Source organism: Oncorhynchus mykiss, chromosome 8 (genome assembly GCF_013265735.2).
Source record: "Oncorhynchus mykiss isolate Arlee chromosome 8, USDA_OmykA_1.1, whole genome shotgun sequence".
Lineage (NCBI taxonomy): Eukaryota > Metazoa > Chordata > Actinopteri > Salmoniformes > Salmonidae > Oncorhynchus > Oncorhynchus mykiss.
This window is the reverse complement of record NC_048572.1, coordinates 27,391,306-27,418,976: the sequence shown is the minus strand read 5'-3', so window position 1 is coordinate 27,418,976 and position 27,671 is coordinate 27,391,306. Positions and strand designations below refer to the sequence as shown.

At 40.5% G+C, this 27,671-nt stretch overlaps 1 protein-coding gene across 1 annotated transcript in view; it reads right to left on the bottom strand.

The window, feature by feature from the left end:
- Nucleotides 1-27,260, bottom strand: part of nudt14 (nudix (nucleoside diphosphate linked moiety X)-type motif 14) — a 91,971-nt gene extending 64,711 nt beyond the window's left edge. The window contains exon 1 of the mRNA XM_036985210.1: nt 27,102-27,260. Within this exon, the coding sequence (XP_036841105.1) occupies nt 27,102-27,182 (81 nt within the window). The 5' untranslated portion in view covers nt 27,183-27,260. The remainder of the gene's footprint in view (nt 1-27,101) is intronic.
- Between the last annotated feature and the right edge of the window lie 411 nt (nt 27,261-27,671).

Genomic DNA, 27,671 nt, shown 5'->3' with positions numbered 1-27,671 from the left:
AGCTAAGAGCAATGGTCAGGTCACTTTGAGGAAGACAGTCAGTCTGAAAAGTCAGTCACCTGTTAGCATCCTGTACAATGGATAGTGCGCGTAACCCTAGGGTGGCAACAGATACATTTCTAAGTGATTTCAATTGGTCTCATTTGGATTGTTTTATACTTTTCAATTCAAGTTCAACCAAAAAAAGATGTCTGCGTTTTCAAACAATCTAGGCCTTATTTTTAACCAAATGTTGCAATTGCAATTTCACTTGCACTTTAGAGCAAAACACTTGGTTGAACTGTTGGAATCATGTAAATATAATTATTGTTCTAATTCTATAGTTGCCAGAGAAGGTAGTGACAGTAGGAACTAATTGTTTCCTAGGGGACCTTATAATCTGGCTACATTGAATGTTCTCTTAGCTACTTCATGTAGCCAACATATTTTTTTTCACTATTCCTCTTTGATTTCGAAGATTATGTTGCACAAACATGCTGATTTAAGTCTACACCATCACTGGTTTTATCAGACTGTATAGCTGAATACATTTGCTCTGACTCAGTACATGTACTAGCTAGCGATTAGCATTAGCAGCTAATAATTAGGAGCTAACAGGATTTAGGCCCAACTTGCTAATTAAAGACAAACTAGATATTTGCAGATGTAAGAAACACAAAACTATGTGCAATTATAGAACACTAGTGGATTTATATTAATAAGGAAAGTGAAAACAGCATCGTTGTCACCAAAATTGTGGCATATGCTGCATTGACCATGCAGACTGAATGCAAGTGTCTCATGGTCAAGGAACAACAAATGCACTCCTTGAGTGACAGGGGCGGGGCTAGGTCTGTGTGGAAAGCTGCATGTATGTATGTATGTATGTATGTGAGTGAGTGAGTGAGTGAGTGAGAGAGAGTGAGATCACTCAAGTAGCGAAGTAAACTATAAAAATGGACATTACACAAGGCTTATCACATTTAACAAACCAAACATTCAAATACCATTATAGAAGGTAAAACCCAAACTGGTCCGTGCATCAATACCGGTATATCTAAATACAGTATACAATACAGTATACAACCCAGCCCTCAGAGAATAAAGAAAAATATTATGTGGTCTGATGAGTAGGCTTGGGCGACATACTGTATACCAGCTTATTTCGAAATACCGACGGTATTATTATCAATACCGTTTAAAAACATTATTTTGTGCAGTGCTACACCACTGCTTATACATTAAGTATAACTATAAGAAATCTAAGATGTCAAATAAATGATTATCCAGTTTAGGGCTCCAGCTATGCATTTGGTTAGCTAACTTGTTGGCTAAGGGGCTAGATGGCAAGATCAAGCTTTTTGGTTACAGCAAAGACATTAAACCCCTCCAGGATCAAGACCCTGTTGTCTAAATTGTTTTGTGCGTAAAAAAATAAAAATATTTAATAACACCCCTTGTGCACACATTCGTCAATACAATATACCCTGGTATGGTACAGAAACTGTATGACCGTATTAAAATCTGGATACTGTCCAACTCAACCGATTTCACTCTTTGGCCTGAATTCAAAGCACTTTTGTCTGGAGACAGACAGGTGGTGAGCGGTGCCTGGTTAACACCATCCCTACCATAAAGCATGGTGGTGGCAACATTATGCTATGGGGATGCTTTTCAGTAGCAGGGACTAGGAGACTGGTATAGATATAGGGGGAAATTAATGGAGCCAAATACAGGCAAATCCTTGATGAGAACCTCCTTCAGAGTGTAAACGACTGATTTACATTCCAACAGGACAATGAGTATGGTTACATGCACACACTAATGCGATTATTGTGAATAGTCAGATTAATACAACACTTCAGGCCTAATAATCCTGTTTACATGCACACATCTGAAAATCAGGCTACCTGATGGCACTCTGATAACTGCAGAAAATCGGCAATCAAAATAAATATGTTATGCCACAGCAACCATGTTATTTTTGGGAAGCATATTTGTTTGGACATATACAGTTTGTATGTGAAAACTATTTCTAAGAGGCATAGATTCAGTTGTTTCCGAACTCTCACATCACTCACACTAAAGAGGGAGGCTTGCTCAGCAAGTGCTACATCATGCAGATCAAATTAAGGTGCTTGCTTACATGTCCAAACAATTTGAAAGATTTGAAAAACAGGGGTTTTAAATCGGTGTATGCTTACTTTAATCTTACATGATTAAGATAAACAGACTAAGGTGTTTACATGACTATTGCATAATCTGCCAACATAACAGCATTACGACCAGGAATACGACATTCCCGAAGCGGATGCTTTGTTCGCGCCACCCAGGGCAATTGAACTGATTCCAGAGGCAGACCCAAAACAACACCGGCGGAGAAGAGGGATTCGGAGCGGTCTTCTGGTCAGACTTAGGAGGCGCGCACACCACCCACCGCTTCCAAATATATTACTTGCTAAATGTTCAGTCCCTGAATAACAAAGTTGACGAGATCAGGGCAATGGTTTCTTTCCAGAGAGATATCAGGGATTGTTACATACTGTTTCACGGAAAGATGGCTCACTCGGAATATACTGTCGGAGTCGGTCCAGCCATCTGGATTCTCAATTCATCGTATCAACAGGAATAAACATCTCTCCGGGAAGAAGGGCGGGGGTGTATGTTTCATTATTAACGACTCGTGGTGTTATTAACGACTTGTAATTAGAGGTCGACCGAATATGATTTTTCAACCCCGATAACAATTATTGGAGGACCAAAAAAAGCAGATACCGATTTCACACACATTTGTAATAATGACAATTACAACAATGAATGCACAATGAACACTTATTTTAAAATAAGTAAATACATCTATTTAGTATCAAATAAATAATGAAACATGTTTAATTTGGTTTAAATAATGCAAAACCATGTTGGAGAATTAAGTAAAAGTGCAATATGTGCCATGTAAAAAAAGCTAACGTTTTGATTAGAACATATGAAAGCTGGTGGTTCAATATTCCCAGTTATTCAATATTCCCAGTTATTAAGAAGTTTTAGGTTGTAGTTATTATAGGAATTATGACGCATCGACTATTTCTCTCTATACCATTTGTATTTCATATACCTTTGACTATTGGATGTTCTTATAGGCACTTTAGTATTGCCAGCCTAATCTCGGGAGTTGATAGGCTTGAAGTCATAAACAGTGCTGTGTCAAGCATTGCTAAGAGCTGCTGGCAAAATGCAGTAAAGTGCTGTTTGAATGAATGCTATGAGTCTGCTGCTGCCTACCACCGCTCAGTCAGACTGCTCTATCACATCAAACTTAATTATAATAAACACAGAAATACGAGCCTTTGGTCGTCAATATGGTCAAATCCAGAAACTATCATTTCGAATAAACTTTTCAATCTTTCAGTGAAATACGGAACCGTTCCATATTTTATAGAACAGGTGGCAACCTTAAGTCTAAATATTGCTGTTACATTGCACAACCTTCAATGTTATGTCTTAAGTAACATTCTGGCAAATTAGCTCACAACGAGCCAGGCGGTCCAAACTGTTGCATATACCCAGACTCTGCTTGCACTGAACGCAAGAGAAGTGACACAATTTCCCTGGTTAATATTGCCTGCTAACATGAATTTCTTAACTAAATATGCAGGTTTAAAAAATATACTTGTGTATAGATTAAGAAAAGGCATTGATGTTTATGGTTAGGTACATTTTTCACAAATGCGCTATTGTTAAAGCGTCACCCGTTTGGTTGAAGTAGGCTGTGATTCGATGATAAATTAACAGGCACCGCATTGATTATATGCTATGCAGAGCAAGCTAGTTAACCTAGTAATATCAACCATGTGTAGTTAAATTCAATGTTAAACAAACTTTGCAGTTGTAGCCAAAGCTCATTTCCATGTAAAAATCCCCATGAGCACTAACATGAAGTTTATAGGAGCACATCAAATTTGGTGTTAAATTAATCTTTAGGAAATTTGTGGCCAGTTCACAAAAATGGTTCGCTCCTACAGAAAGTGAATCACATGGCAGTGGCTTGCTATATAAAGCAGGCAGACAGGCATCAAGGCATTAATTTACTGTTCGATTGAACATTGGGCAAAACGAGTGGGCAAAACGAGTGGGCAAAGCGAGTGACCTAAGTGACTTTGAGGGTGTTATGATCGTCGGTGCCAGTCACGCCGGTTCCAGCATCTCAGAAATGGCCGGCCTCCTGTGCTTTTCACGCACCGAGAATGGTGCGACAAACAAAAAACATCCAGTCAGCAGCAGCCCAACAGTGGTGTGCAGAACGGCATCTCAGAACGCACAACTTGTCCTTGTCACAGAAGGGCTATTGCAGCAGATGACCATAACAGGTTCCACTCATATCAGCTAAAAACAAGAAGCAGCTCCAGTGGGCACGCGATCACCAACACTGGACAATTAAGGAGTGGAAAAACATTGCCTGCTCCAACAAATCCCGGTTCCTGTTGCGTCATACTGATGGCAGTCAGGATTTGGCGTAAGCAGCATAAGTTCATGGCCCCATCCTTCCTGATGTCAACAGTACAGGCTGGCGGCGGTGGAGTAATGGTTTGTGGAATGTTTTCCTGGCACACGTTAGGTTCTTGGATACCAATTCAGCAATGTTTGAACGCCACACCTTGTAAAATCCACGCCCTGAAGAATTCAGGCTGTTCTGGAGGTATCGACCTGGGAACTAGATTGGTGTACCTAAAACCGGCCACTGAGTGTATAGAACTGTTTCAACCATTTTACATGCTAAAAATGAGCAACAAACAAAGCCTTTGATTTCTGGTCAAATGGATGGAAAAGGGGTCTTAGAAAACATCTAGCAGAAAAAGTTAAGGAATTAGAAACACTTCAAGTAAAGATCCCTGCCAACTAATATGAATATTCATATTTAGCTTTGCAGAAATGTTTTGCTTTGTGTACGTTTAAGAAATATAGCCTAGTGTCGTCATTGTTACCAAAAACCCACATATCTTTATTAAGACACTTCTGTGAACAACATTTAGAAAATAAAGTAACAAGTTAGACCTACCAATCAGTTATAGGCCTTGTGTTTTTACTGATAAATTGGTTTGGGTCACCAGCTGCTGTCCTCCCTTCCACTGGAATACTGTTATGTTCAGCTCATTTGCTTTCGGCTGTGTGGTGGCAAACGTTCTCTCCCATGAGCCCCCTCACCCATTACCATCGACCAACACGGGACGTCCATGGATGTTGAAAAGTAGGCCTAGTTGAAATTTGGCCAGTCCAAATTTTTACCAATCATGCGTCTCTTTCACAAGTTAGGACATGACAGTGGAGCACAGTATAGAAAAGTAGAGATATGTCCGTACAACACTGTAGTTGAGTTAGAATAGCAGACTAGAGTACAGCGTTGAATGTATTGTACTGAAAATACTGTACTTTCAGGACTATACTGTGCTGTCCAAATTTGTGAAACATAGAAGTCCATGATTGGTACAAATTTGGTCCGGTTCAACAAAATGTGGTATTGTTTGGGGCGGAGCTCATTAGAATAATAGCCAGTGTGTAGAATAACACCCAACATGCATTTTTCTACCTTTGCGTACCTAGTAAGGATGCATCACCATGAAGAGAATTACAATAATTATGCATTTTATGTATAGTAGAGATCAGGGACCCATTATGTCATTCTATTACCTGGTGTTAATCCACTTAATTTACTGTAGTTATAATAATAACCAAAATAAGATTTCCTTCAAACTCTATGTGTAATATTTCACAATAAATGTTTCCTAGCTGACACCCATTCTTTCTGCAGACATCTTTGAATCTTAAATTTTTAGTTTTTTGGAAAACGTGGTCACAAGAAAATTGAGGGAGATTTTACCATCAACATTCTGTTGCCAAAAACGTGTTAAATCCAAATTAATTTATATTTGATTCTCCAAAGTAGCCACCCTTTGCCTTGACAGCATTGCACACTCTTGGCATTCTCTAAACCAGATTCATATGTTAGTCATCTGGAATGCATTTCAATTAACAGGTGTGCCTTGTTAACAGTTCATTTGTGGAATTTCTTTCCTTCTTAATGCGTTTCAGCCAACCAGTTGTCTTGTGACATGGTAGGGGTTATATATAGAAGTTGGTCTTTTACCAAATAGGTCCACATTATGGCAAGAACAGCAAAAAATAAGCTAAGAGAAACGACAGTCCATCTTTACCTCATGAAATGAAGGTCAGTCAATCCGGAACAGTTCAAGAACTTCTAAAGTTTCTTCAAGTGCAGTCGCAAAAACCATCAAGCACTATGAAACTAGCTCTAAATGGGGACTGCCACAGGAAAGAAAGGCCCAGAGATACCTCTGCTGCAGAGGATATACATTTATTAAAGTTTCCAGCATCAGACATCGGCAATTAACTGCACCTCAGATTGCAGCCCCCAAAAAATGCTGTGTCTTTGTGAAATGCAGAGTAGGTGAAGGGATGATCTCCGCATGTGTGGTTCCCATCGTGAAGTATGGAGGAGGTGGTGTGATGGCGTTTAAGTAACAGATACATCTCAACATCAACTGTTCAGAAGAGACTGCGTGAACCAGGCCTTCATGGTTGAATTGCTGCAAAGAAACCACTACTAAAGGACACTAATAAGACTTGCTTTGACCAAGAAACACTAGCAATGGACATTAGACTGGTAGAAATCTGTCCTTTGGTCTTATGAGTACAAATGTTTGATTTTTGGTTCCAACCGCTGTGTCTTTGTGAAATGCAGAGTAGGTGAAGGGATGATCTCCGCATGTGTGGTTCCCACCGTGAAGTATGGAGGAGGTGGTGTGATGGTGCTTTGCTGTTGACACTGTTGGTGATTTATTTAGAATTCAAGGCACACTTAACCAGCATGGCTACCACAGCATTACACCATCCCAACTGGTTTGCACTTAGTGGGACTATCAATTGTTTTTCAACAGGACAATGACCAAAAACATACATCCAGGCTGTGTAAGGGCTATTTGATCAAGAATGAGAGATGGAGTGCCCCATCAGATGACCTGGCCTCCACAATTACCCGACCTCAACCCAATTGAGATGGTTTGGGACGAGTTGGACAGCGGCGTGACAGCCAACAAGTGCACAGTATGTGGGAACTCCTTCAAGATTGTTGAAAATGCATTCCAGGTGACTAACTCATGAAGCTGGTTGAGAGAATGCCAAGAGTGTGCAAAGTGGTTATCAAGGCAAAGGGTGGTTACTTTGAAGAATCTAAAATCTATTTTGATTTGTTTTAACTCTTTTGTTTACTACACAATTCCATATGTATTATTTCATAGTGTTGATATCTTCACTATTATTCTACAATGTAGAAAATAGTAAGAATAAAGAAAAACCCTTTAATAAGTAGGTGTGTCCACACTTTTGACTGGTACTGTACATTGGGCCATATAGATTTCCACGATGCAGAGTACGCGGACGGAATTGCGGAATTTGCTAATAAAATAGAGTCAACTGTAGAACATGTAATATTACAGAATAGTAAAAAAAAAAAATAATAATCAAAAGTAGGCCTAATTCTTGCAGTAACCTAAATGATTTTAGAAATGTTAAAATTACAGACGAATAGGCCTAGGGAAATCATTCCGTTTTCGACTGGGGTGTTTTGAGGAGAGGTCGGTCGTATGTCGGTCGCATGTCACCCTTACGTCACCTCACAACTTGGTCGTCACTGAGAAACATGTTGAAGAGGCCTTCTGAGACTGCCAAGTTCTCAAAAAAGCGACAAAATTTGACCCTAACCCATAAATTCAGAGCAGAGCGATACCCAAAGGACTATTGAGTCAGGCGATAAGCTCTTTTGCAAATGTTGTCAACATACTATTGATTGGACTCGTAACAATACGTGTGATGACCAAAGTCTAAAGCCCATGTGACGAACAAGGAAAAGCACCGTGTTAGCCAGAGCATGCCTCTTGAAAATGACCATTACTAGTGCAAGAGATTAGCAGATTCAAGACGAGAACTTATTCAGGACTTTGTGTCTGTGCGCCCCTGACATCCACTTAGAAAAACAAAAAAAAGCTACGGCAGTTTCTAGTGAAGCATTGCAAACAGGAAGGAGCGTTGCCCGAAAATGAGAGCAGCCGCTATCAAACTCACCTGCCCCGTGTGTTCGACTAACATGACTGCCGTTCTACAAAAGATCCGTGGGAAGACGTTTGTGGTGGTTGTTGATGAGACAGATGCAAGGGATTGCAGCGTTCTAAACATTGTCATTGGTGAGTTCATTTAAGAGCCTATTAATATACCATTGCAATAGCCTACATTTATAATCTGAAATGTGAATTGTCCGCATGCAAATTGTGATATTCCAAACGATGAGCTATCGTGGTGAAATATAGCGATGCATAATGTCAGCAACTGTCTGCCTCTCCATCTTGCTAACTATCGCTGTATCTGTATTGTGTTTACACTTGAAATTGTCATTACACTTGTCACAATATTATTTTAGGTTAATACATAATTAAAGCTTCCTTATCTTTCATCGCAGGTGTTGAAAACCAGTACTTTCTGGTGGATGTCATTTTCATGGACAGATGCAACTACTCAATTTTCCCAAGCTATACTAGCCTCCCTCCACAGCAACGATCTGGGCAGTGGTCACAGATCATGCCTCCCACTGCCTGAAGACATACAAGCAGGTTCTGAAAGGAGTGATGCCCAATAGTGTCCATGTAACCCGTCTCTGCCATGTCAATCTGGTGGGTGAGAAATGGCAGCACTACAAATACTTCTCTGAAGTTGCATCCCTTGTGACATGGATGAGATCTGTCTTCTTCAAGAAGCCTGCCAGAAAGAGAAGATGGGTGAGCTTCCTCATTATGAACAAGTTTGTGCAGGCCAAGGCTCCTCCTGAAGCAGTGATCTCCAGATGGAATAGCTGGTTTGAGGCAGTTAACCAGTTAGAGCTCTAGGGGCGCTATTTCATTTTTGGATAAAAAACGTTCCCGTTTTAAGCGCGATATTTTGTCACGAAAAGATGCTCGACTATGCATACAGTTTTGGAAAGAAAACACTCTGAAGTTTCAGAATCTGCAAAGATTTTGTCTGTAAGTGCCCCAGAACTCATTCTACAGGCGAAACCAAGATGATGCATCACCCAGGAATTAGCAGAATTTCTGAAGCTCTGTTTTCCATTCTCTCCTTATATGGCTGTGATTGCGCAACGAATGAGCCTACACTTTCTGTCGTTCGCCCAAGGTCTTAGCAGCATTGTGACGTATTTGTAGGCATATCATTGGAAGATTGGCCATAAGAGACTACATTTTCCAGAGGTCCGCCCGGTGTCCTTTGTCTAAATTTGTGCGTAATCTTCAAGTGCGGGCATTTTCTCCTGGGATTCAGGAGAGAAAGCACACTTCCACGAACGATATATCATCGAAGAGATATGTGAAAAACACCTTGAGGATTGATTCTAAACAACGTTTGCCATGTTTTCAGTCGATATTATGGAGTTAATTTGGAAAAAAGTTTGCGTTTTGAGGACTGAATTTATGGATTTTTTTTGGTAGCCAAATGTGATGTATAAAACGGAGCTATTTCTAATACACAAGGAATCTTTTTGGAAAAACTGAGCATCTGCTATCTAACTGAGAGTATCCTCATTGAAAACATCAGAAGTTCTTCAAAGGTAAATGATTTTATTTGAAGGCTTTTATGTTTTTGTTAATGTTGCGTGCTGGATGCTAACGCTAATGCTAACGCTAAATGCTAACGCGAAATGCTAACTCTAGCTAGCTACTTTTACACAAATTATTGTTTTCCTATGGTTGAGAAGCATATTTTGAAAATCTGAGATGACAGTGTTGTTTACAAAAGGCTAAGCTTGAGAGATGGCATATTTATTTCATTTCATTTGCGATTTTCATAAATAGTTAACGTTGTGTTATGCTAATGAGCTTGCTGATAGATTTACACAATCCTGGATACAGGGGTTTTTTCATAGCTAAACGTGACGCAGAAAACGGAGCGATTTGTCCTAAACAAATAATCTTTCAGGAAAAACTGAACATTTGCTATCTGAGAGTCTCCTCATTGAAAACATCTGAAGTTCTTCAAAGGTAAATGATTTTTTTGAATGCTTTTCTGTTTTTTTGTGTAAATGTTGCCAGCTGAATGCTAATGCTAAATGCTACGTTAGCCATCAATACTGTTACACAAATGCTTGTTTTGCAATGGTTGAGAAGCATATTTTGAAAATCTGAGATGACAGTGTTGTTAACAAAAGGCTAAGCTTGAGAGCTAGCATATTTATTTCATTTCATTTGCGATTTTCATGAATAGTTAACGTTGCGTTATGGTAATGAGCTTGAGTCTGTATTCACGAACCCGGATCCGGGATGGGGAGATCAGAAAGGTTAAGTACCATCTAGGGCATGTTCATCTGTAGAGTTTTTGTTGGCAGAAAAGTAATCATCCCAGGCAGTCACTAACATCCTCAGCCAGCTGGAAACAGATACATTTGCTGCATTGTTGCATTACTTTTTTCCCCCCATTTATAATGAAGTACTTAGAACTCTTTATTGAAGCACTCGCCTTGATAAAAAGTGCAATGTGTTGCATCATTACAAATTGACCTGTTCTATCTTATTAAATTGTTGAGGTTTATTCATTCACATTATTAGAGACACTTTCTGATGATAAAATTAGCGTAAATCGTAAAACACAGAAATCAGGAAATCAAAATCAAATGGCTTTCATAGGGCCCTACGTACAGTTGAAGTCGGAAGTTTACATACACTTAGGTTGGAGTCATTATAACTTGTTTTTTCAACAACTCTACAAATTTCTTGTTAACAAACTATAGTTTTGGCAAGTCTGTTAGGACCTCTACTTTGATCATGACTTGAGGTCGACCGATTTATAGGAATGGCCGATTAATTAGAGCAGATTTCAAGTTTCCATAACAATCGGAAATCTGTATTTTTGCACACTAATTTGGCAGATAAAAAAAAAAAAAATTAAATGTACACCTTTATTGAACTAGTCAAGTCAGTTAAGAACACATTCTTATTTTCAATGACGGCCTAGGAACGGTGGGTTAACTGCCCTTTTCCGGGGCAGAACGAAATATTTTTACCTTGTCAGCTCGGGGATTTAATCTTGCAACCTTACAGTTAACTAATCCAATGCTCTAACCACCTGATTACATTGCACTCCACGAGGAGCCTGCCTGTTATGTGAATGCAGTAAGCCAAGGTAAGTTGCTAGCTAGCATTAAACTTCTTATAAAAAACAAATCATAATCACTAGTTAACTATACCCGGTTGATGATATTACTACTGTATCTAACGTGTCCTGCGTTGCATACAATCGATGAGTGAAAAAGGACTGTCGTTGCTCCAATGTGTACCTAACCATAAACGCCTTTCTTAAAATCAATACACAGAAGTATATATTTTTAAACCTGCATATTTAGGTAAAATAAATCCAGGTTAGCAGGCAATACTAACCAGGTGAAATTGTGTCAGGGTATATGCAACAGTTTGGGCTGCCTGGCTCATTAATTTTACAGCAAACTAATTTTCCAGAATTTTACGTAATTATGACATAACATTGAAGGTTGTGCAATGTAACAGGAATATTTAGACTAATGGATGCCACCCGTTAGATAAAATACGGAACGGTTCCGTATTTCACTGAATGAATAAAACGTCTTATTTTCGAGATGATAGTTTCCGGATTCGATCATGTTAATGACCAAAAGCTCGTATTTCTGTGTGTTATTAAGTCTATGATTTGATAGAGCAGTCTGAGCAATGGCAGGCACCAGCAGGCTCGTAAGCATTCCTTCAAACAGCACTTTTGTGCGTTTTGCCAGCAGCTCTTCGCTATGCGTCAAGCATTGAGCTGTTTATGACTTCAAGCCTATCAACTCCCGAGATTAGGCTGGTGTAATCGACGTGAAATGGCTAGCTAGTTAGCGGGGTGCGCGCTAATAACGTTTCAAACGCCACTCGCTCTGAGACCTGGAGTGGTTGTTCCCCTTGCACTGCATGGGTAACTCTGCTTCGAGGGTGGCTGTTGTCGATGTGTTCCTGGTTCGATCCCAGGTGGGAGCGAGGAGATGGACAGAAGCTATACTGTTACACTGGCAATACTAAAGTGCCTATAAGAACAGCCAATAGTCAAAGGTTAATGAAATACAAATGGTATAGAGAGAAATAGTCCTATAATAACTACAACCTAAAACTTCTTACCTGGGAATATTGAAGACTCATGTTAAAAAGGAACCACCAGCTTTCATATGTTCTCATGTTCTGAGCAAGGAACTTAAACATTAGCTTTCTTACATGGCACATATTGCATTTTTACTTTCTTCGCCAACACTTTGTTATTGCATTATTTAAACCAAATTAAACATGTTTCATTATTTATTTGAGGCTAAATTGATTTTATTGATGTATTATATTAGGGTAAAATAAGTGTTCATTCAGTATTGTTGTGAAAGTGTCATTATTACAAATAAATGTACATTTAAAAAAAAAAAAAAACATTTTTTCTTTCTTTTTAAATCAGCCGATTAATCGGTATTGGCTTTTTTTGGTATTCCAATAATTCCAAATATCGGTGTTGAAAAATCATAATCGGTCTACCTCTAATCATGACGCAAGTAATATTTCCAACAATTGTTTACAGACTGATTATTTCACTGTATCACAATTCCAGTGGGTCAGAAGTTTACATACACTATGTTGACTGTGACTTTAAACAGCAATGAAAATTTCAGAAAATGATGTCATAGATTTAAAAGCTTCTGATAAGCTAATTTACATAATTTGAGTAAATTGAAGGTTCAAAGCCTACCTTCAAACTCAGTGCCTCTTTGCTTGACATCATGGGAAAATCAAAAGATCTGCCAAAACCTCAGAAAATAAATTGTAGACCTCCACAAGTCTGGCTCATCCTTGGGAGCAATTTCAAAATGCCTGAAGGTACTGTGTTCATCTGTACAAACAACAGTACGCAAGTATAAACACCATGGGACCACATAGCCGTCATACGTAGCCTAGTGGTTAGAGCGTTGGACTAGTAACCGAAAGGTTGCAAGTTCAAACCCCCGAGCTGACAAGGTCTGTCGTTCTGCCCCTGAACAGGCAGTTAACCCACTGTTCCTAGGCCATCATTGAAAATAAGAATTTGTTCTTAACTGACTTGCTTAGTTAAATAAAGGTAATATTAAAATTAAAAATACCACTCAGGAGACACTTTGTCTCCTAGAGATGAACATACTTGTGCGAAAAGTGCAAATCAATCCCAGAACAGCAGCAAAGGACCTTGTGAAGATCCTGGAGGGAACAGGTACAGAAGTATCTATATCCACAGTAAAACGAGTCCTATATCGACATAACCTGAAAGGCCGCTCTCCAAAACCGCCATAAAAACAGAGAAAAAAAAAATCATACTTTGAGAAATGTTCTCTGGACTGATGAAACAAAAATAGAACTGTTTAGACATAATGACCATCATTATGTTTGGAGGGAAAAGGGGGAGGCTTTCAAGCTGAAGAACACTATCCCAACCGTGAAGCAAGGGGGTGGCAGCATCATGTTGTGGGGGTGCTTTGCTGCAGGAGGGACTGGTGCACTTCACAAAATAGATGGCATCATGAGGTAGAAAAATGATGTGGCTATATTGAAGCAACATCTCAAGACATCAGTCAGGAAGTTAAAGCTTGGTTGCAAATGGGTCTTCCAAATGGACAATGACCCCAAGCATACTTCCAAAGTTGTGGCAAAATGGCTTAAGAACAAAGTCAAGGTATTGGAATGACCATCATAAAGCCTTGACCTCAATCTCATAGAACAGTTGTGGGCAGAACTGAAAAAGCGTGAGCGAGCAAGGAGGCCTAAAACCCTGACTCGGTTACATCAGCGCTGTCAGGAGGAATGGGCCAAAATTCACCAAACTTACAGTGGGAAGTTTGTGGAAGGCTACCCAAATCATTTGACCCAAGTTAAACCATTCAAATGCAATGCTACCAAATACACTCAATTAGTATGTAAACTTCTGACTCACTGGGAATGTGATGAAAGAAATAAAAGCTGAAATAAATCACTCTAGTATTCTGACATTTCACATTCTATCTATCTATCTATCTATATCTATATATATTTCCATTTATGAACAAAACAAAAGTGAAAAGATATTAGACAACGATAGGACAAAGTGACAGTAACAGACAAGCGTAACAAAAAAATATATACAAACATACAATAAGAAAAAAATAATGAGACATTGGATCACCTGCCGTAGGGTACATATTATACATTACGTGTGAAACATTGTGAGGATTATATAGAGATTCAATCAATGAGATGTGGGGGTAGATTCTCCATATAGTCAATAAAAGGTTGCCAAATTCTGTAAAATGTCTAACTTATTCCTCAAGCAGTAAGTGACTTTCTCCAAAGGGATACAACTAATAACTTCTGATAGCCACATTGCAACTGGCAGGGAGGAATCCAATGTCCATTTCAAGGCAATACATTTCTTGGCAATCGCTAGCAATATTTCCGTTAGCTTTATAGTATGGCTTTGCCTAAGATTGGTGTTAGTAAAGTTGCCCAGTAGACAGACCTCCGGGTCTAAAGTGAATGCAACCCCGTGAATTGAGGATATGGTATCGCATACCACCTGCCAGAAATCATGTAGTTTTGAACCCTGCCAAGTGGAATGGAGGAATGTTCCTTCATCTGAGCCACATCTAAAACATAGGAAGGAGATATCTGGGTTGAACTTGTGCAGTTTAGATGGGGTGATATAGAGCTGATGGAGGAAATTAAACTGGATCAGTCTGTATCTGGAGTTCAATGTGGATGTAACACCATCCCTGCATAGGTCACTCCATAGATCCTCATCAATATCAATACCCAGATATTTTTCCCATCTAAGTCTGGGTTTATCTAGCCCAGGCAGTGTTAGTCCTGACATAAGAGCATCGTATACACGGGAAATGGTCTTGAACAGTGGTTGGTCTGCATGGCAGAGTTCAATAGGTTCCATTGTCCCTTGAGTCACCCTAATAAAGTTTTGTAGTTGTAGGTAGCTAAAGAAGTCCCTGTTAGGCAAGTGGTATTTCTATTTCAGCTGATCAAAAGACATAAGAACTCCCTCCTTGTAACAATGTTCCAGAAGAGTGATCCCCTTATCAGACCATGGTCTAAAGTTACTATTCTGGAAAAACATAGGAATCAATCTATTGTTCCATAAAGGGGTTTTAGGGGAAAGGAATCCCCCTCGTCTGAACAGCTCATGCAGTTTGCACCATGCCAGGACAGAATGTATGATTAAAGGGTTGTCGGTGATGGTTTTTATAGATTTTCTGTCCCATTTGTAAAACAATTCTGCCCCAGTGTCATCATTTACCTCATGGTTGAACATTGAAAGCTTGAGGGAGATGGACCATTGTCAAACCTCTGAGCCAGAAACCTAGACTGTGCAGCCCAGTAGTACATTCTAAAATTGGGGAGGTTTAAGCCCCCTTGACTGTAATCAAGGGTCAGTTTATCCAGGCCAACCCTAGGGGTTTCGCCGTGCCAGATAAACCGTCTGGTCAACTTGTCGAGAGAGTAATAAAATGCTGCGGGAACACGGATAGGGAGAGATTGAAACAGATATAGAAATCTGGGCAGGACATTCATTTTAATTACATTGATTCTACCCAGTAGAGTGAGAGGTAAGTCCATCCATTTACAAAGCTCACTCTCCACCTTTTGCAACAAACTGACCAGATTTTGTTAGCAAGGTGAATTATATCAAAATAACCTTCTGAGATTATTGGAGGACAATCTATTAATTATGAAGCCAGTCTGATCTGGGTTGACCAACAGGGGAAGACATGACTCCAGTCTCTTAGATAGCATCTTGGTGACCAGTTGACAATCTGTGTTAAGGAGAGAGATTGGTCTATAGGAGGCGCACTTTAGCGGGGTTTTCCGTTTCTTGTGGATTACAGTAATCACTGCTTGAGAGAGACTCTGGAAAGCAGTTGTCTTCCCTGGCTTTTTTAACCTCTAGCAACCCCGTATCCGGGAGCGTAATCATAGCCTCAAGCTCATTACCATAACGCAACGTTTCCTATTCATGAAAATCGCAAATGAAATAAATATATTCAAAACACAAGCTTAGCCTTTTGTTAACAACATTGTCATCTCAGATTTTCAAAATATGCTTTTCAACCAAAGCTACACAAGCATTTGTGTAAGAGTATTGATAGCCTAGCATAGCATTAAGCCTAGCATTCAGCAGGCAACATTTTCACAAAAACAAGAAAAGCATTCAAATAAAATAATTTACCTTTGAAGAACTTCGGATGTTTTCAATGATGAGACTCTTAGTTAAATGGCAAATGTTCATTTTTTCCAAAAATATTATTTGTGTAGACGAAATAGCTCCGTTTTGTTCATCACGTTTGGCAAAGAAAAAGACCGGAAAATGCAGTCACTTACAACGCCAATTTTTTTCCCAAATTAGCTCCATAATATCGACAGAAACATGGCAAACGTTGTTTAGAATCAATCCTCAAGGTGTTTTTCACATATCTTTTCGATAATCTATCAGTGGTGGCAGTTGGCTTCTCATCAGAAGCAAACGGAAAAATACTGCAGCTGGAGATTACGCAATAATTGCAACAGAGGACACCAAGCGACCACCTGGTAGATCTAGTCTCTTATGGTCAATCTTCCAATGATATGCCTACAAATACGTCACAATGCTGCAGACACCTTGGGGAAAACATAAGCTGACTCCTAGCTCCTTCACAGCCATATAAGGAGTCATTGGCATGAGGCGATTTCAAAAAATGCGGCACTTCCTGATTGGATTTTTATCTGGGTTTTTTCTGTAACATCAGTTCTGTGGCACTCACAGACAATAGCTTTGCAGTTTTGGAAACGTCAGAGTGTTTCTTTCCAAAGCTGTCAATTATATGCATAGTCGAGCATCTTTTCGTGACAAAATATCTTGTTTAAAACGGGAACGTTTTTCATTCAAAAATTAAAATAGCGCCCCCTATATCCAAGAAGTTAAGTACCTCCATAAGGTAGGGGACCAACAGGTCCATTAATTCTTTATAGAACTCTGGAGGGAAGCCATCCTCTCCAGGAGATGTATTAGAAGGTAAGGATTTAATGGCCTCCAACAATTCAGGAACTGAGAAGTGTCCACTCAGACGCTCGTGGTCTTCCCCTGACAGGCATGGGAGGTTGAGACAGGAGAGAAAATAGTTGATCTCTGATAGATCGTCGCTTGATTGGGAAGTGTAGAGGTCTTCATAGTATTTCTTAAAAGTATTATTAATTTCAGTAGGGTCTAAAGATCTCATTAGTAAGAGTTTCTATAGCATGAATTGTCCTCTTACTTTCCTCTGCTTTCAGTTGCCATGCCAATACTTTGTGAGCTTTCTCTCCAAGCTCGTAATAACGCCGTTTTGATTTAGTGATGGCCCTCTCAGCTTGATATGTGTTCAGAATATTGTATTTAAGTTTTTTATTTACCAAAAGCCTGTAGATCTTAGTCAGGCCTCTTTGGTAGGTTCTCTCTAGCTCGGAGATTTAAGATTCAAGGGCACTCAGTTCCGCACTGTGTTTTCTCTTCAGCCCTTTAGTATAGGACATTTTCTGTCCCCTCAGATAGGCCTTCAATGTGTCCCAAAGAATGAAACTGTCAGGAGCGGAGGGTTTGTTTGTCAAAGTAAAAATATTGATCTGCTCTTTGATGAATGCACAAAATTCAGGTGGCTTTAGGAGTGTAGAATTTAGTCTCCATCTATATGCTCCATTTACCTTGGTAGGAATGGAGATTGATAATACCAGAGGAGAATGGTCACTAAGCAATCTGGGGAGATACTCGACATCTAACACTATGAAACCGTTGTGTCGAAAGTAAAAAGTTATCTATGTGTGATTGTCTTGTGTGGGTGTGAATAAAAAGAGTACTCCCTATCCTGTGGGTGCAACTGTCTCCAGATGTCTAGTAAATTGAGATCTTTCATGAATGACATGGTGAGCTTGCCGGCTTTGGTAAGAAGTGAAGGTTTATCCGAGGACCTATCAAGAACTGTATCTAAACAAAAATTAAAATCTCCAACGAGTAGCCATCCTGGTGGTGCTTGAGCGACCTGAAGGAAGACATTCTGAATAAACATATGGTCATCGAAGTTAGAAGAAAGTAAGATTAACATAAATGAGGGGGAAAGCAGTGGGCCTAAGCCCTCTTATTTACGTCGCCCAGTGGATATGGACTCAACCAAAATATACGCTCCTGTAAATGTAATAGAACTCACCCCGGAAAGATATGGTTAGTTGAAAATGTACAAATCAATTATAGTGACCGGAAGATATCAGCAGTTCAGTCCGGATAAGAGAAAACAAACAAACTGCATTTTATCCCCCAGAAAGACCGTCCTGGCTCAGACATTGTTCAGTTATTTGAGAAAAGTGTGCACTTCTCCCGGTGTGTTGAAGAGATGGCTTCGGCCTTTGTACTGAACTTTCATCCGTGCAGGGTGGATGAGGTAGCCTGATGTTCTTCTCCTTCAGTGCTTTGGCGGCAGGTCTGAACTGCTTGCGACGTCTGGCGAGATAGGCGCTCATATCCGGGAAAAGGCTGACCCTCTTTCCATCGATGGTGATGTCCCCTTTGGCTCTTTTGCGAGTTGCAGTATCTTCTCTCTGTCCTGGAAACAGAGGAACCTGATCAGGACGGCCCGTGGGGGCTCATCTGGCCGGGGTTTCGGCGCTGATGTTCTGTGGGCGCGTTCGATTTCCAGCGGCTTGGTGAAGTTGATTATGCCTAGGACCTCCGGGATCCATTGAGTGAAGAAACGGACCGGGTCACGGCCCTCGCTGTCCTCTTTCAATCCCACCACACGGATAGTACTACGTCTACTCTGGTTCTCCATCTGATCTACCTCGTTTTTGAGGTAGGCATTGTCCTTTTGCAGTTGTATCAAGACCTGGTCATGTCGAGCGATGGTATCTTCAACTGTGCTAATGCGCAACTCTGCCTCAGTCGTTCTCAAAAGGAGATCATTCATGGAGGATTTCAGGTCGTCAATGGAAGAATGGAGTTCAGACGATTTATAAATTTTCATAGTAAGACCTTTGTTACCATCCTGAATTTCCCGGAGGAGAGTAGCCAGCATGTCGGCAGGCTCGCAAGAGGCTGCTGAGAGCAACAGTCTGGAACTGTCTTCTGAGTTATGAGGGCTAATGCTAGTCTTGCTAGCTGTAGCGTTATTATCATCTTGGGAATCAACAACATTTTGGTCGTCCTTCTTGCCTCTCGGTCGGAGGTCCATGGCTCTTTGGGAAGGTAAGTACTTGACAATTTATCAGCCGATGTTAGAATATTGTTTCAACGTTGTTATTTAGGTAAAAATATAATAACTTTGAAGAGCTCGGTTTGTCAACGTCTGCTCAGCTCCGCGGCATCACGTGCTCCCGACATTTCACATTCTTAAAATAAAGTGGTGATTCTAACTGACCTAAGACAGGTTTTTTTTTTACTAGGATTAAATGTCAGGAAATGTGAAAAACTGAGTTGAAATGTACTTGGCTAAGGTGTTTAACATTTAACAGTTTGGATATTGAGTATAGACGGAATTATGTTGGGGTTTCCTCTCCTTAATTTTCTTTTGACAATTAGGCTACGGCAAGGGCTGTTCCCTCATCTCTGCTGCTGCCTCCGCCGCATCATTCTCAATACCAATATGCTGGTTAACTTTGCTATTATTCACATAGCAACATAGGGAAAGGCTACTGCAGCGCCAGCTGTGCCATCAGAGACTCTGGGTTGGAGCCCAGGCTCTGTCGTAACCGGCCGCGACCGGGAGGTCCACGGGGCGACGCACAATTGGCCAAGCGTCGTCCGGGTTAGGGAGGGCTTGGCCGGTAGGGATGTCCTTGTCTCATCGCGCACCAGCGACTCCTGTGGCGGGCCAGGTGCAGTGCACGCTAACCAAGGTTGCCAGGTGCACAGTGTTTCCTCCGACACATTGGTGCGGCTGGCTTCCGGGTTGGATGCGCACTGTGTTAAGAAGCAGTGCGGCTTGGTTGGGTTGTGTATCGGAGGACGCATGACTTTCAACCTTCATCTCTCCCGAGCCCGTACGGGAGTTGTAGCGATGAGACAAGATAGTAGCTACTAAAACAATTGGATACCACGAAATTGGGGAGAAAAAGAGGTAAAATTCACACACAATTATTTTTTTTTAATTTTATAATAAAAATAGGGAAAGGCGCCAATTCTACGGCGCACTTTAGATCATGTTTCAGAAGTGCGGACTGTGACCGTATCCAACCCGGGAGAAAGCACATTTGTTATAAAATAACACTAGATGTATTAGTGTTGCACCATTGTATTACATAATATAACCATATACAAATTTCAGTTTCACGTCTGAGTGGACTGTGCCATCCGCAATGGATTAGTCCACTGAGACAGGGGCAAGTCAGACAGGTGTCTTGTGCATCATAAAAACATATATATTTTAAATGCGACTGCTCAACTAAAGAAATCTTGGGTCGACCAAAAGCCTATGGCCCAAACAATCGACCAGTCAACTAAATGGGGTCAGCCCTAGTAAATATATTATAATGCTTGCAAAAATGTCATGCTGAATTTGTATTCATGTCATTATCACCAATCAACTGCAATACACAAAAACAATGAATTTATATGCTAACTAGCTACGGTAACCATAACAGAGTTACTGTATTTAGTTAGTATGCTAGCTAGCCCGACTGCTACATCCAAAATAATAGTGCTTGTAACAATAACAGCCGAGTTCCATCTTATTGACTGTGTTACAGTCCAAAACAACATGTAGGCCTGTTATAAGAACAACGTTTATTATGAAATTTACAGGCAAATCATTACGGAATCCTGGTCTCTCAGCCTGTATCTTTGGTGCAACTTTAGCAATGCTTGCTAGCTAAGTAGCTAAACCTGCTGCATCTGAAATAAAGCGTTCCCCGATAACAGAAATATAAAGCCTCAGCGACTGTCCATGCAACCACCCAACACTAGAGGTATTTGGAACAACAAAAAAAAAAGAAGTATGATGTTTACAAGTAATTCAATATGGAAATATAGGCTATTTGGAAAAGGCTCAATAGCTGGTGGGAGTGGTTTTGCTGAATAGAATCATGGGAGTTTGAACATATTGTAAGCTGTCTATAAATATCGTTTTATAGCAGTGGTCATCAACTGGTCGATCGTGATAGTGTTCCCATTTTGAACCCTTTCAGGTGTCTGAAGTTTTTATTTATTTAAACTAGGCAAGTCAGTTAAGAACAAATTCTTATTTACAATGATGGCCTAGGAACAGTGGTTTAATGTTACGAGAATTATGTTCTCAAGGTTCATAACCCAATTTAATTATCATTACTCAGTCTGCAAACCAGAATTTGTAAGATACTGGTCGAATGAAACAGACAGAGGCCCAGCTAAAATAGTCAAAAAGGTTTATTCACGAGAGCGCTGGTCTGTTGTACAAAACCATTAATTTTATACTGGCTTCTTATGCACATACTTTCACACACAAACATTAGGTATCATATGCACACTGTCCTACCCAGTCGACAAAGATTAGGGACCGTGAGAAGCACTCCCCGTCCTTTCCCAAATCTCTCAGTGGCCCCCGGCCAAGGTCGGCACCGAATCTTGCTCAGACAATCTGTTTAAGACACTTTAGAGACATATTGTTATATTGTTTTACCCTAATTCTGACTAAAACTACACACATCATTAACAATAATATGATGATTCTAATGTATTTCATTGATGATTCTAATCAATTACATACAATCATATAGTTTCAGGGTGGAATATTCTAATCATTCATTTAAACAAATTCCATCCACAGATAACTAACTGCCTTGCTCAGTGGCAGAACAACAGATTTTTACCTTGTCAGCTCGGGGATTCGATCTAGCAACCTTTCGGTTACTGGCCCAACACTAACTACTAGGCTACCTGCCGCCACAAAATGTACAAACTCTGCCTTCTCGGAGAACAAACCAAGTGCACTATAAGCCTACCACTGGCTAATCGGATGGCTCAGATTACTGTGTCTGCAGTAACTTTGCAGGTATAAAAGAAAGCTACAGCAAAGTTGATACTGCGAGATTTCTAAACCATGACTAGAGAGAGACTGTCAACAAACACAGCAAAGAGCTGCTGTTTTTATGAGTGAGTTTGTGTTTAAGTTCTTATTTTGGCACGGTCAATTCCTTATTCAACCATTTTATATGCAATTAAAAATGTGTGTTTTTCCTAATTCCACTCACTCTACAATCAACCCTGCAGCTGTAATGAATGAGTAGGAAAGCATATCAATAGGCTTGCGTTATTATTAGCAGCTTGGGTCTTTTTGAATATCGAGAAATATTTAACTTTCTTTGTTCATAGGAGTAACACCATGAATTTGTTTATGGAGGCAAGAATAATGCGGTGCGACTCAAGTTTCAAAATCAGCTGGAAGACTGTTTCCCTTTTTGTTCAGTGTCAGCAGAGGAAAGGGAGCGGGACAGTGCTCTCTCCCTTCGCTGAGACTGACCATCAGATGTAGGCATCATCAGCCCAGTAATACACTGCTCAAAAAAATAAAGGGAACACTAAAATAACACATCCTAGATCTGAATGAAATATTCTTAATAAATACTTTTTTATTTACATAGTTGAATGTGCTGACAACAAAATCACACAAATTATCAATGGAAATCAAATTTATCAACCCATGAAGGTCTGGATTTGGAGTCACACTCAAAATTAAAGTGGAAAACCACACTACATGCTGATCCAACTTTGATGTAATGTCCTTAAAACAAGTCAAAATGAGGCTCAGTAGTGTGTGTGTGGCCTCCACGTGCCTGTATGACGTCCCTACAACGCCTGGGCATGCTCCTGATGAGGTGGCGGATGGTCTCCTGAGCGATCTCCTCCCAGACCTGGACTAAAGCATCCGCCAACTCCTGGACAGTCTGTGGTGCAACGTGGCGTTGGTGGATGGAGCGAGACATGATGTATCAGATGTGCTCAATTGGATTCAGGTCTGGGGAACGTGCGAGCCAGTCTATAGCATCAATGCCTTCCTCTTGCAGGAACTGCTGACACACTCCAGCCACATGAGGTCTAGCATTGTCTTGCATTAGGAGGAACCCAGGGCCAACCGTACCAGCATATGGTCTCACAAGGGGTCTGAGGATCTCATCTCGGTACCTAATGGCAGTCAGGCTACCTCTGGCGAGCACATGGAGGGCTGTGCGGCCCCCCAAAGAAATACCACCCCACACCATGACTGACACACCACCAAACCGGTCATGCTGGAGGATGTTGCAGGCAGCAGAACGTTCTCCACGGCGTCTCCAGACTGTCACATGTGCTCAGTGTGAACCTGCTTTCATCTGTGAAGAGCACAGGGCACCAATGGCGAATTTGCCAATCTTGGCAAATGCCAAACATCCTGCACGGTTTTGGGATGTAAGCACAACCCCCATCTGTGGACGTCGGGCCCTCATACCACCCTCATGGAGTCTGTTTCTGACCGTTTGAGCAGACACATGCACATTTGTGGGTTGTAGACTCCGTCTCATGCTACCACTAGAGTGAAAGCACCGCCAGCATTCAAAAGTGACCAAAACATCAACCAGGAAGCATAGGAACTGAGAAGTGGTATGTGGTTATCACCTGCAGAACCACTCCTTTATTGGGGGTGTCTTGCTAATTGCCTATAATTTCCACCTGTTGTCTATCGCATTTGCACAACAGCATGTGAAATTTATTGTCAATCAGTGTTGCTTCCTAAGTGGACAGTTTGATTTCACAGAAGTGTGATTGACTTGGAGTTACATTGTGTTGTTTAAGTGTTCCCTTTATTTTTTTGAGCAGTGTATATTTAAATGTATGCTCACTCAGCTGTGCCGCACATGTTAAACTGATCTATTACCGGTGTGGTCATATTGCCTACCTCAAACGTTGAAATATAATTGTAAAAAATGGTGTGAAGAACAATGCATTGGCAGGGAAATTCAAGCAATTCCAATATGCGGTGATAATATATTGGGCCAATAGCCTACTGCACAAACCTCATTGCTACAGTGCTGTTATTCATTGGTTAATGTTGCATATAGGCTTACGTTTGAGTAATTTAAAAAAAACAATCTGAGCGATCGATCTCGGCTTGCATTTCAACTCAGAAAGTAATCTTGACTCAAAAGGTTGGTGACTACTGTTCTATAGGTTTTTGAGCATCTATTTAAAATATTTACCATTGTTATTAGAAAAGGACAACTTGAGCAACATATAGCTTGGAGTTCCAATATGATCAGAAAACTACAGATGTGTCATATAGGATTGTTGAAAATGACTGTCCATAATTGTATTGGATTAGTAATTTACAGCATTTGCAGGCACTCTTATCCAGATAGTAGTGAGTGCATACATTGTCGTACTGGTCCCCCTTGAACCCACAACCCTGGGGTTACAAGCGCCATGCTATACCAACTGAACCATCTCAGGGATCCTACTTGAATACGTCACAGAGAAGAAATTTACAGTTTTGCTCATCACCAAACAAACAGTCAATAGACAATAAAATACAATTACTCAAACTGTGTATGACATCACTAAATATTTCATAATAACACCTCAAATGTTAAGTGGGCAGAATTGTTCTTTAAGGTACTTTGCATTGAGCAACTACTGCACCTTGTCAACAATGACCTCAAATACTAATCTGCACAATATTCAGTGTTTCCCCTATATTCCCACTGTAATCAGCATATACTGTTCAGATATTGTAATTCAGTATGATGTCTGTATTTTGTTTGTAAACTCAGCAAAAAAGAAACATCCCATTTTCAGGACCCTGTCTTTCAAAGAGAATTTGTAAAAATTCAAATAATTTCACAGTCTTCATTGTAAAGGGTTTAAACACTGTTTCCCATGCTTGTTCAATGAACCATAAACAATTAATGAACAATGTGCCTGTGGAATGGTCGTTAAGACACAGACGGTAGGCAATTAAGGTCACAGTTATGAAAACTTAGGACACTAAAGAGGCCTTTCTACTGACTCTGAAAAACACAAAAAGAAAGATGCCCAGGGTCCCTGCTCATCTGCATGAATGTGCCTCAGGCATGCTGCAAGGAGGCATGAGGACTGTAGATGTGGCCAGGGCAATAAATTGCAATGTCCGTACTGTGAGATGCCTAAGACAGCACTACAGGGAGACAGGATGGACAGCTGATCGTAATGATTGTACTCGCAGTGGCAGACCACGTGTAACAACACCTGCACAGGATCGGTACATCGAACATCACACCTGTGGGACAGATACAGGATGACAACAACAACTGCCTGAGTTACACGAGGAATGCACAATCCCTCCATCAGTGCTCAGACTGTCCGCAATAGGCTGAGAGAGGCTGGACTGAGGGCTTGTAGGCCTGTTGTAATGTAGGTCCTCACCAGACATCACCGGCAACAACGTCACCTATGGGCACAAACCCACCGTCGCCTTGGTGGAAGAGTGGGGTAACATCTCACAGCAAGAACTGGCAAATCTGGTGCAGTCCGTGAGGAGATGCATTGCAGTACTTAATGCAGATGGTGGCCACACCAGATACTGACTGTTACTTTTGATGTTGACTACCCATTGTTCAGGGACTCTATTCAATTTCTGTTAGTCACATGTCTGTGGAACTTGTTCAGTTTATGTCTCAGTTGTTGAATCTTATGTTCATACAAATATTTACACAAGTTTGCTGAAAATAAACGCAGTTGACAGTGAGAGGACGTTTCTTTTTTTACAAAACCTTTTGTCTATTGCATGCTAGCAGCACATTCTCACGAGAGAAAATTCAGGGTATGTGTAAAAGTACTTGGCAAATGAAGGGAATTCTGATCTCAGAAAAGGTTGAGTGAATGTGATGAAACATTGCCCACCCCAAAGGGAATCACTGTTAAAGAAATCACAGCAGAAAAATTTAGCATTCTTAGAAAGGTCAAAGTAGAGGCTAGAGGCCAGACACTGTAAGCCTACATGTAATTGACCTGAGTATAGTTTTCAATTCAGAGTGGAAACTGCCCAGTGTAAAGAATGGCAACCATGCAAAATCTGGTTCCAATAGGGTTATTATAAGTAACTAAATATGCATAATTGCTTGTGACCAGAGCTATAGCCCAATCAATAAACACACACTCAACCACAAAGATAGTCATCTTGAACATCACATGGTCGTTTAAGTGTAGCCAATCCATCTTCCAAACGATGTAGCTAGCTACCCAAATAGAGCAGGTACTAGTGGAATCAAAATACCCACACATTCATTTTAATACCGGAGGGAATTTAGCTAACTACAGTAGCTACATAGGTAGCTGCCCTTTAGATTTAATATTTAGGGAGATCAACATTTTAACATAATTTGTGGGCCATAAAATACTGGTGGGTTCGATTCATAAAAGTGGACTTGTGGGTTTCCTGGTTATATCCAAATCAATCACTGGAAGTTGAATAGGTTTGCATGTTCAGCATAGCACCCAAATGCTGCATCAACATCCGAACTCAGTCCCACAACAAGCTAGCTAGTTGACGAGCCAGGCTAGCCATCTCTCCGTTTGACACATCTCAAGGTCTTGCCCAACTAGCACCAGAGCTACTGTGCCACTCAACCTACAACAACCATCACCAACAGGGGAAATTCAGATATTATAGTGGTCAGGTTGTCAATTTCCAGCAAGTTAGCCAGCTAGCTAACTAGCCTAATGTAAAGCATGTGCTCGACATGAGACAGCAACTGATATGTTAGCGAACTACTATACTTGCTTGAATATTTACATTTCATGCAATTGATTTTAGTAAATATTTGGTGGCAGTGGTGATGCAGAGTTAATAAAGACGTTAAGTCGATAAGTATGGTCATTTAAATATGGTGTGCCATCTTTTTATGAAGGTTACGACGTTGATGCTGCACAATAAGGCAATTGCGAAATGAATGGGGGTTGGGCAACTAGCAATAAAAATACATGGTGTCCGCAATTCATGCTGGATGATATAACGAGAGTGGGCTATTTGGACTCACCTGGCTATAGTGCACCCTGAATGGTTTTAGATAATTGGAGCTGGTGCACGGAACGACCTGGATATCATTTATCTGCTCCATAGTTCAGACTGCTAGCTGCCCACCGGTGTTTCTCACCACAACAGAAAGCACAAACCGCAGGTCGTAGTGGAGAATAAGACAAATGCCTACGGATGCCTAGTAAGGACAAAATAAAAAATAAAATACTTTCTTTTTTTTTAAGTCACAAAATTAAAACAGGTTAATGAAAACTGATTGGATGATGATGAATATTGCATAAACCAAAGTAATAAAAATAAAGATAATAATTTTCATGACAACTGAATGACAAGTGAGTGGGATTAAAACGAGATGCAGTGCTTCATATAGTATTATAGAAATTAAACTCACTAGCACAGTGGTGCCTCTACCTATTGTTGGCTGGTGACCCTTTCCCGCCGACAGAAGTTATTCGCGCACTTTGCATGCAGGATGTTTGCCGCTCGCGCCTGGCAAGTGCAAGTGTCCTCAAGTCGTGCAGCTAGCTATACAGTAACTTTCCCGCCGTGACCGAAGGATTATAGATTAATT